Consider the following 10946-nt stretch of genomic DNA (forward strand, 5'->3'; position numbering starts at 1 on the left):
CTAAGAAGAAAAACCTAAAAAGTTGAATGAGAACTGAGTGTGCTAAGCAGTGACGAAATGCTGAATGACTGGGGCGGGGGAGAAATATAATGGATGGGAGCATCCCATGCTGCCATATTTTGTTGCAGACCCAACTTGCTTAGGAGAGCAAACAGCCATGAACTTCAGGGCTGGCCCAAGACATTTTGGCACCTGATGCAGGCCACAAAATGGCACCTCCTCCACCATGGGAGGATGGAAGGGGCCCTCTCTGAATCACCCAGGTGGGTGCAGAACCCAAGAGACCCCAGAAGACAGCCCCCACTATTTCCTATCAAGGGGTACGAGAAGACGAGAAGCGCCTCCTATTTGTCAAGAGGCTGCTGCAGAGGTGGCACTGGGAGGCAGAGCTGTCCAGGAGGTGGCAGATCCAGCCTCCAAGGATCATGCAGCAGCAGCAGCGAGCAACACATTCATTGGAGGCCAGATCTGCTGCTCCTGTGTATCCTGCAGGCTGAGGTGACTGCCTCACCTTGCCTCAAGTGTGGGCTGGCCCTGATGAGCCTTCAGCGAGAGTACAACTCATAACAACATAAGAGACTTGATACATCAAATCAAAGACCCATCTAGTCCAACATCATTTTCAACAATGAGAAGACCAAAGTTTAACTATGCACTGTGTGAATACATTGCCTCACCCAAATCTTCCAATGTTCAGCTTCATTGGATGACTGAAGTTATGGCATTATGAGGTAGGACATAAAAATTCTCTGCCGCTTTCTATACACCATACATAATTTTATACACCTCTATCATTTTTTCCTAAATGAGTAAAGGAAAACATAACCTTTCCTCATAAGGGAATTGCTCCAGCCTCTTGATCATTTGGTTGTCCTTTTCTGAGCTTTTTCTAGCAGGTTACATATTTTTATTACAATATCAACAGTTTTACGTTTGAGTTCTTCAAAAGCCCTCAGGCGGATGTCATCTGGATCTGGAGATTTATTTATTCTTTCTAAATTTGTCAATGAGGTCTCAAACTTCATCTCTTATCCCCATTTTTTGCCTCAGTTCCCCAGAATCACCTCCTGAAAAAGTTATTTCAGGCACAATAACCTGCCCTGCATCTTCAGCTGTGTTAATGGATTCAAAGAATTCAGCTTGAAATGCTATTTTATTCTTATAGCACACCTGTGACTACGTCATTCAAAGGTCCAACCGCATCCCTGTCCAGTTTCCTGTTTCTAATTTTGTTGTTGTTGGTCTTTATATTTTCTACAATGTGCTCCTGGATTTCATTCATTCATATATAATATATAACCTGTTTGCCTGCTTGCATTTCTTTTGCCAAAGTTCATTGGTCAAGCTCATTACTGCCTCCAGCAACTGAACAGCCTCTCCTGATTCACATTACAGAGTTGTGTGTCAATCACATACTGATGACTCTATACTCCAAATCCCTGGAAGGCTTCTCCCAGTGGCTTCATATGGAGCCCTGCAGATCCCTACAGCCCCAAAGCAAAGGGGCCAAGCAGAAGCCTCCTAATGCTACTCTCTGGTTGCAATTCTGCAAGTAGCACTGGAACAGCCATAAAATGGTGCACGCAGCTTCTAAACTGCAGAACCCCTCCAGGATGATATTGTAGTAGTCAATGATATTGAAAACTGCTGAAAGATCAAGGAAGATCAACAGGGCTGCATTCCTGATTTACATTTTGCAACAGGGCTGCAAAATGACTTATGTTTTCCCAATGTAAGTCATCAATCAGGGTGGTCCAAGTGATTTCAGTGCCAAAGCTTGGCTGGAAGCTTGATTGAAGTAGGTCTAGAAAATCATTTTCCTTTAGGCACATTTGAAGCTGGCCAGCCACCACCATCACTTTCATCACCTTGCCAAAGGAGGGGACATCAGTGACAGGGTAGTAGTTGTCTAAAACCTCTAGGTCCTGGGAGGGCGTTTTAAGGGCCAGGTCACCTCCTTCATGGCAGCAAGCATTACACCCCCTCAGAGCAAGGTATTAACAACCTGCTGGACCCATCCATCTTGTAAGACATGGCAAACAAGGCTCAAGAGGGCATGTGGTTGGCCAGACCCCTGCAAGACCTGTCCGCTCCCTCATGCTGCAACAACTGAAACTGATCCCAGCCAACTCATCTCCAAAATGCTCTGGGTGCTTCAGAATGACCACCAGCAGCTGTGCCCTCAAGTTCAGAGCAGATGCAAGCAGCTTTGCCTTCAAAGTGCTTTGCAAACCTTTTCACAGCAGGTTTCCGAGGGATCTGCCATTTTGCTCACTACTGGGCAGTGCCGAGCTACACAGTTAAGCACTTTGTGAAGTTCCATTGATTTTAACTGTGGAAATTAGAGCACATGCTGAACTGTCCCACAGAAGTCAATGGAGCTTCAAGGTGCTTAAATATGCTTGGAACATCTTTTTTAAAAATCTGGACTTTGCTGAATACAGGAACATTCGGGTAGCCTTTAAAAATAGAGGGAATTAAGAAGTGGGGTTACCTCAAGAGCTGTAATGCTATTTAATTCATTTATAAACGAGCAGACGACAGAGCGAGCATCAAGGCAGTCACATTTGCAGATAAACACAAAATTATTTGGGATGATGCAAATCCAAGCAGACTTCAAGTAGCCCCAAATAAATCTCTCCAAAGTGGATGATTGGGCAGTAAGATGGCAAGCGAGATGCAGTGTGAGTAAGTACAAAGTGATGCACACTCTGTTAAAAGCAATGAGGGGGGTTTGAACAGATTATGCCTTTCCAAGAGGAAATGGGGCCATTCATGCTGAATAACTCATTGAAAAATAATATTCAGCAGTATTTTTTAAAAAGACAAACTGTCAGTTCAGGCTAATTCAGAAAGTGATGGATAATTCAAAGGTCAGTAGCACAATCTCTTTTTTTAAAAAAAAAATCAGTGTAGCTACTACTTAAGACCTGGAGCTTCTTGACCTATGGGGAAAGGCTAAAATTAATTTAGGCTTTTTCACTGTCATACACACACACACCTTGTGGGGCAGGCAAGGCATGAGTGACCTTTATAAAGTTCTGAGAGGTGTGCAGAAAGGGATATATATGGTTTTTTCCCCTTTCCCTTTCATGTAATACCAGAACTCAGGATAACCCAATGGAATTGATCCGTTTCACAACAGATAAAAATAAGGACTTCGTCAATCCAGAAATATATGGCTGGCTACTGTTACGAGTTATGGCACCAGACTAGATGGACCTTTGGCTTCATCCAAGCAGGGCTGCTGTTTAGTTCTTGATGAAAGGTCTGAGGCTCAGCCCGGTGAAGACATTATGGCAATTTGTGACCTTTCCCTCCTCATTTTGTTTCTCTAAATTGTGTTCAAGATGGTCTCTTTCCTATGCAGATCTAGATGCCTCCCCCTCTATATTTTTTTAAGTGACACACACAGACTGGCTACTGTGTGGGGCAGTAGATGTTGCTCTGCCAGTACTGGATCTGAACTAGAATGCAAAAGCATCCTTTTTTTTTTCATTTGGAAAGCTGTACGTAAGACAAAGTTTATGACCACTTGTAAAAAGCTGTCCTTAAATACTTGTCTTTGGAAACCTCAAAGTAATAAATAAGAAATATGAAATCCCTATGCTGTTACATACTTCATCCACTAGCATCATTACTGCCAGATTCATGATTTTAATTTGAAGGAAGCTTGCTTACCTCTTGCTGTTTACAGCAAGAGAGGGGGTGGTTTATACACGAAGAATCCTGTCCCAAGGACAACATTATAATTTTTCTGGCCCCTTCTAGCTCTAACATTTCAATAAAACAGGCACACAAAAGTTATACACAAAACAGAATGTGTAAGTAACACAGAAAACCTGACCTTTACAGTGTCCAAAACATCTCATAAAAGAAGCTACATCAGAGTTGATTTCCCTCCATTATGAGCCCCTGATCAAACATTTTTTCGCAAGCAGTTCATATCAAAAGACACTATGAAATCTTGCAACATGAAGAATATATCACAGATTTTGGCTTCCCTTCCAGGTCAGAAAGCATTTCACTCTGCAATGCATACCAATCAGGAAATGGAGCTAATTATTAGAAACCGGCTGATCTAATTATTAGAAACCAGCTCATAACAGCAATGAAACCAGCCCCACAAATCCTTAAAAAAACCAAAAACCAATACAAAGCCAGATACAAACAATTGTATTAACAAATATGGAGGAACTGACCAATTACCTAGCTGCACCAAACACCTTCAAGAGCAGGGCTGTAGATGCCAAGGAGGCATCATAACCAGTCTATGTAATCATAGACAGGTGGTTCAAGGTTTCCCCAACTGCCTTTTCAATTGTTGCTCATACCTTATAGGCATGGTATTTCACCTCACAATTCAAACCCAAAATGGTCTCGCAGATACCTAAACCCTCTCATTAGCCAGCTACAAATCTTCCCCAAACCTTCTGCGATGGGTGGTTCTGATACAGTGGGAGAATGGCAGTTTTGTAGGTGTCCATATTTAAGACAACATTTTTCTCTAAGGAGATTTGCGTAGGAAGGAAGTATTGATCTTTCAGGAGTAGGGAAGCTGTATGTGGAACAGCGTGAGGGAAATTTGTGCAAATGGAAGGTCGGGAACAGCGTGAGAAGCTTTAGTTGGGGTTGTGTGTATATTGTGGGGAGTGCATGTGTGTCATGCTGTGGGAAGGAGACAGTGCCAGAGGGAGATGGTGCAATCTGTAGCTTACCGGGGTAGGAATCTGTGCAGATCCCATTATCAATCATATTCAGGGAAGTGGAAAGAGGAAGCCAGCAGGCTTTTCCCCAGCAGGAAAAAAACACCTTGTCCTCCTTTCTGCGTGAGCGGCTGGTGTTCCAAAGGCAGCTTGCCTCCCTTTCCCCCTTCCAAGAGTCATGCGCTAGCCATAGGCAGGTACCCCACCTGTTCCAGAAGAAGGAGCAGCGGGAGGGAGACACGCTATTGGCACCCACCTGCTGGTCCACGACTTGCCATGTCACAGTCTTGAGGAGCAAAAAATAAAGCCCCCCCCCCCAAATATCTGTCCGCTGCCTCTTTATGGATGGGCACGAAGTGGGGTAGATGGGGAAGGATCTCCCATTTTCTCTATTATCTTCCTCACCTACTCAACACCCCCTCCACACACCCAATTCACCTTCTGTGCTGGGGGATAGGAAGGATCTGTTTACCCAGATCCTTAGGATGTAATAGCTGGCGGATACAACGGAGGATGACGAGAGCCTCGCTCTTTAGGCAGCCACCCCACACAGAAGGGGAGGGAGAAGGGCCATGGGGGGTGTTGAGGGGCCCTTGAAATGAAACGCAGGCGGTGGGCAAGGGGTGGTGGGGTGGCAGGGTAGGGTAGAGCAGTGCCTATTGCCCCCCAACCTCCCCTGGCGGCGAAGCATCTCCCGTTGCAAAGGGCGGTCGAGATGGGGGCGGGGGGAGCTCCGGTACCTGAAATTGGGGGGCGAGGCGAGGTGCAGCCCCAAGAACGGGGAGGATCCGGTCGGGGACGTGGCTCCTTTCTCTCTCTCCGCCATTCTCCCTCTCCATGCAGGCGGGAGGCGAGGGGGAGGGGGATGCCGAGGCTGGCAGGCAGGCAGGCACGGCGGAGGGAGGGCTCAGCGGGGCAACCAGACAGCGATTATTTACCGGCGAGGAGGGCGACGGCGGCGGCGGGTGGGTGGCGGGGAAGGGGGTGAGCGAGGTGCGGAAGGATCAGCGGGAGGAAGCCGGTGGGGGTAGAAGCGCGTGAGCGCGAAGAGGCGCTGCCGCTGATGCTCCTCCGAGCCCAAGCAGGTTCCCACCTCTGTGGCGGCGGCGGCAGCTGCAAGGCAGATGTCGTCGCCACCCCACCCCACGGCTGGATGCAGCAGGCCGGCCAAGCCCACCCACCACCACCCGCTTCCCGCCTCCTCTTGCCAGGGGGAGCTGCAGCAGCAGCAGCAGCAGCAGCAGGTGAAGCGGGCCGCCCCCACCAGGCACAGGCGGGCGGCCTGCGCGGCGGCAGAGCCAAAAGGCGCCTGAGGAAAAGCAAGCGGCGCAAAGGCGGGCCTCGGGCCTCCGGGGTGGGGTTTGCAGGGAGGGGAAGCCGGAGGAGGAGCTCGCCGGGAGTGGCTGGGAAGCAGGTGGGAGCGGGAGAGGAGTCGCCCGAGCCAAAGAGGCGGTTGCGCGCTGCGCGTAGAAGAAGCCGGGCCTGGGAGCTGTACCTGAAGCTGCTCTAGATCTATGCGTGCATATTCGTGTACGCGTGCTTTATGTGTGCAAAGAGAATCCCCCCTTGACTGCGTGGCGTTTTCTTTGTGGTAAAGGGCGGCCTGTAAGTTTCGCTCGGAAATCCCGTAAGTACAGCGCCACCAGCGCACGTACATTCATTGCACGTTCATTGCAGAGACCAGTCTCTGCCCCCACAGAGCTTACAGTCTAAATTCGGACAGGGCAGGAGGGCGGCAGACGTGCGGAAACGCGAACAACCAGGCAGGAATGTGAGGAAATCAACTGGCATTTAGGTCTCATTTGAGGAGGCACGCAGCCCTTCCAGACGATCTCCTTATTGTGCTCCCATGACCATTGGTGCTCATGACAGAATGGGGTGGGTGGTTATACACTATCGCAATTTCAATACTATTAAATCTGCAGGGCAAAAAGGTTTGGGGCAGACATACTGCTTCACTTCCCATCAGTGCGCATCCCATAACTTCCTGCTGCCTTCCCGTAACTTTTCATACCACAAATGTTTTGCTGGGTGTTGTTGTTGTTTTGTCCCACTTTTGTTGACATTTAGCCCCTTCCAGGTGGTAATAATGCGGTAACATTGGGGAAGCATCACGGAACAGCTAATAAAGTAGAATGGGATGTAGATGGTCCTGTATAAATCTACAGAATACACCTGCAGCAAAAGCCCATCAGTCTGGAGGTGCCCACAGTAATTAGGTCACAGTTTTCACTGAAAAGGAGCATGTATTTGTTGCAATGAAGAGCATTTAGAAATGTCAGTGGATCAAAAATGCAGCTATTGGATTACTGACCAGGGTCCCCTTAGAGCTCATATAACTCCCATTTTAAAACAGCTACACTGGTTGACATTTCATTTTCAGGTTCAATTCAAGGTGCTCATGTTAGTGTTTGAAGCCCCAAATGACTTAGGCCCCAAATAGTTGGAAGACTGCTGAACATGGCTGTCTTTCTTAAGATCTGCAGAGGTAGTACACTCGGTGGCCCAGGAGAGGGCTGTGACAGCCCCTCATTTGTGGAACTCCCTCCAAACAGGTGCATTTAGCAACTTAATTGTACAGCTTTCACTATATGCTGGCAATGTTGGACAGTTAAGGTGTTTTTTGTGGGACCCTTCTCTTTCATTGAATTTATATTGTTAGGAGTAGGCTATAGGCCAAGACTGTTCTAATCCCTGGATCCAGCAAGTGTTAAAATATAAGCAAGGATTCAAATTCATGGTGAGGCGATAGCCTAGACCAGAGCTTTCAAAACTTTTCATGTTGGTGACACACTTTTTAGACATGCATCATTTCGCGACACAGTAATTGTGTTTTACTAGCAAACCGGAGGTTAAACGTACTCCTTTCCAGCCCTGGGAGGAGCATGGGCAGCATTGACACAACACACCTACACATTGCAGCCGACACACTAATGTGTTGCAACACAGTTTGGAAAGCTCTGGCCTAGACCATTCAATGGAGTGGCTTTGTGCTAGATGGCAAATGAGGGGCCCCCTCCCTCAAGCGGCTGGTAGTTACATATCCAAAGGCAAGAGCTGAAAGTTATGTGACCTGGAAGCTAGACATTGGAAGAAAAGCTGCAGTCTGGGAACCAGAGAGAGAGAGAGAGCCGTGATTGATTTCTGTTTGAATTCAATGCTGGGATAAGCAATGACTGTTTGGAGTGTTAATGCTGTGAATCCCTCCGTTGTAAATTCAGGTTGTATGTATGTGTAAATAAACCATATATCATAAATACACAACAGTCTCTGCTGTACTTCATTGCGAAAGAAATATGAACCCTGGGTATGTGCCTGGAACTCCTAGAATCTCACAACGCTTGCCTCTGGCAAGCAATTATTATTACAGTGGTACCTCGGGTTACATACACTTCAGGTTATATACACTTCAGGTTACAGACTCTGCTAACCCAGAAATAGTACCTTGGGTTAAGAACTTTGCTTCAGGATGTTATCTATCTATCTATCTATCTATCTATCCCCTTTTCCCTGGCAGGACTTCAGGGCAGCTTACAGATAAAAGAGCCACTAAAAACATAGGGAAAAATCATTAAAAAACCAATTAAACATTGACAGAATTGAAACTATATGTATATATAGAATCTATTAAAACCATGCTAATGATGACGAAACAGAACAGCACAGCACCAGCTCTTCCATTAGAAGCAGTCATTTCCCAAAAGACTTGGAATAAGAAAGTCTTCACTTGCCAAAAGAAGGAAAATGAGAACTCCAGTCCAGCTTCTCTAGGGATTTCCATTGTCTGGGAGCAGCCACCAAGAAGGCCCTCTCCCATAGCACTACCGAGTGTACTGGTGAGGGTGGTAGGACCGAAGTCAATCCCTTCAGATATCTAGCAAGAGCAACCTGTCCTCTCCAGGCAACCTTGTGCGCAGAGAGGAAAAAGGAGAGAAAAGGGTGCCCCAACCCACCAATGACTTTGGTCCACTAGTAAGCAACACCCCACCCTTTACTCCTGATCGAATGTGGTCCTTGACAGCACAGATATTGTCCTACCACCTCCAGTTTATATAATAACAAGTGTAGGTTGTGAAGTATTTTGCATTCCCATACTTGCTTCATACTCACTCTGTAAGTTGGCCAATAGTTCTAGCTGTGAAGGGCTCTTTGACAATTTTAATAGCTGCCCAGAAGGGAGAAAACAAGCAAGTTTATCTTCTTCGATGAATATAAGGTTCAGTATAATTCCCCCCATCTGCCTGCTTTCTCCTCTAAATACTCATTCTGTTATTTTATCTAAGCCGTTTATACACCACTTAAATATTAATATTTCTAAGTAGTGTACATTAAAACAATTGACAGAAAATGGGGGGGGGGGGGGCTAGAACAGCAAAGTCATGGCCATGTGCCTGAAGTTAATCAAGGAAGGGACTTGCCTAATTTCAGCTGAAACGTCCACAGCCATTCTGATTTTCTGCTCTACATGCAGAAAATATATGCATTTATTTGATTTCAGCTAGTGTTTTTGCTTTCCCTTCAGCATTGATTTATCAATATCCTCTGCTCAACTTATCTTACAGATGATTAAAAAGTACCCTGGTCTTCTTCTGTAAGAACTATTTATCCAAGGATTTTCTCAAGACTGTTTCTTTGAACCCTGATGGATTTTTGAAAAAACAGGCTAAACCCTTAAAAACAACCCATCCAAAAACCCTTTCATCTGCCACGCAGCAGCTGTGTTGCATATAACTAATCAATTTGCTACTTCAGAATGACCTAGAAGAGATAGTAGTTGTGCAAGTTCAGTAGCGTTGTCTTATTTGCAATACTGGGTAACTATTGATTTGCAGTGCATTTCAGAAAGATTAAATATCACTGTTGATATAACGGTTACCCCATGGTAAGGGACTAATTAACAGCAGCAAGTGTTATTGTTTTCTTTCTACCCACAGCTGAGCAGCCAGTTAACACTGCGGCACAATTTTTTGATGCTCACAGGTTGCTACTTGTTGCTTCTGTATCCCCAGCACAAGCACGTCATCCTTTGAAAATACAATTTGCAGCCTCCAAGGTAAGTGACAAAAATCCAATGTCTTGAATAGAACTGAATAGCTCCCAGAATTTCTTATAAGGATTAATATTAACAGCAATCAGTATGCAGGCTGTGGGCAACTAAGGAAGTGATCTGCATGTTTGAATGAATTTAAGGGGCATTCATTATTTCCATGTTTGAATTTCAACCTCTTTCAGGATAGCGGGGAGAATATTATTAGAGCATGCAACAAAATCCATAAATAACATGGAGAAGAAATTGATTTTTCAACTTGAAAGTATGGTCTGCTTAAATAATTTGTGATTACTGTTGAGAAATCTGAAAGCAGTAAATATTGAAGAAGAGAACTGGGCTGAGACTACAGGGCCTGGACAGGAACTGAACTGTATATAGTACAACATAGAGCTCTCTTTGATTCAGTTTAATTAAGAACCAACCTCTGCAGATTTTCAATCTTCTTGCACTACAGGAGCTGCACAAGTGTAAATGAAAGCTGATTCTTGTACCTCAGGGCTACAGCACACGTCCATTTTGTAGTAGTTTACTCAAACCACCACAATCCTTCTGTTTGTCCCTGCATTCACTTCCTGTGTGCTATATTTTAGGTTGTAAACACCTTGGGCAGATTTGTTCACTTGTATTTGGTAAAGCACCGTTGGCACTTTTAATAACTGATCTATGTTACTAGCATGGTTTTTCTGTTATTGACCTTTGCCTCATGGAAGGCAAACCCCTTTTGTCTTAAGCCTTCCAAAACTATTTTCCATGCATTTTTATTTAAAAGCAAAATCTGAACTTTTTTGGAGAATGCACCAGGAATGTTCCTGGGCACGTTTTGCCGCCAATATTTAAACCATAGGTCCCTCCATCAGCCCCGGTCAGCATGGCCAATTGTCAGGAATGATGGAAGTTGTGCTTCAACAACATCTGGAGGGCAACACATTAGCCACTCCTGGTAAAGGGGAAGAACAGAAGCACTATATGTTGTTCCAGAATTGAGCACTCCATTTCCAGACATCAAATACAAGGCAACCAGTCCAGGATTTGCTGGATTTATTAACAATTCAAATTAATCAAGACAAGAAATTCGGGGATAAAGACATTTATAAAACAAGTTAATAGTTACAACACAACTGTAAAAGCAGGAATACATTTTAAGGAACTGAAGTCACAGTTTGAATTTGAAATTAAGAAAGTGCATTTCT

At 45.2% G+C, this 10946-nt stretch overlaps 1 protein-coding gene across 2 annotated transcripts in view; it reads right to left on the bottom strand.

The window, feature by feature from the left end:
• Positions 1–6221, bottom strand: part of MAPK8IP1 (mitogen-activated protein kinase 8 interacting protein 1) — a 61867-nt gene extending 55646 nt beyond the window's left edge. Inside the window, exon 1 of one of the 2 annotated variants that reach the window (XM_028727296.2) lies at positions 6202–6221. Coding sequence is in view for 1 of the 2 variants with exons in the window: in XM_028727277.2 (XP_028583110.1) it covers positions 5447–5532 (86 nt within the window). In the remaining variant the exon portion in view is untranslated. Of the gene's footprint in view, positions 1–5446; positions 5784–6201 lie in introns of those variants that run through there. The other variant, XM_028727277.2, reaches the window with a different exon arrangement.
• Between the last annotated feature and the right edge of the window lie 4725 nt (positions 6222–10946).

Source organism: Podarcis muralis, chromosome 1 (genome assembly GCF_964188315.1).
Source record: "Podarcis muralis chromosome 1, rPodMur119.hap1.1, whole genome shotgun sequence".
NCBI classification, from domain to species: domain Eukaryota; kingdom Metazoa; phylum Chordata; class Lepidosauria; order Squamata; family Lacertidae; genus Podarcis; species Podarcis muralis.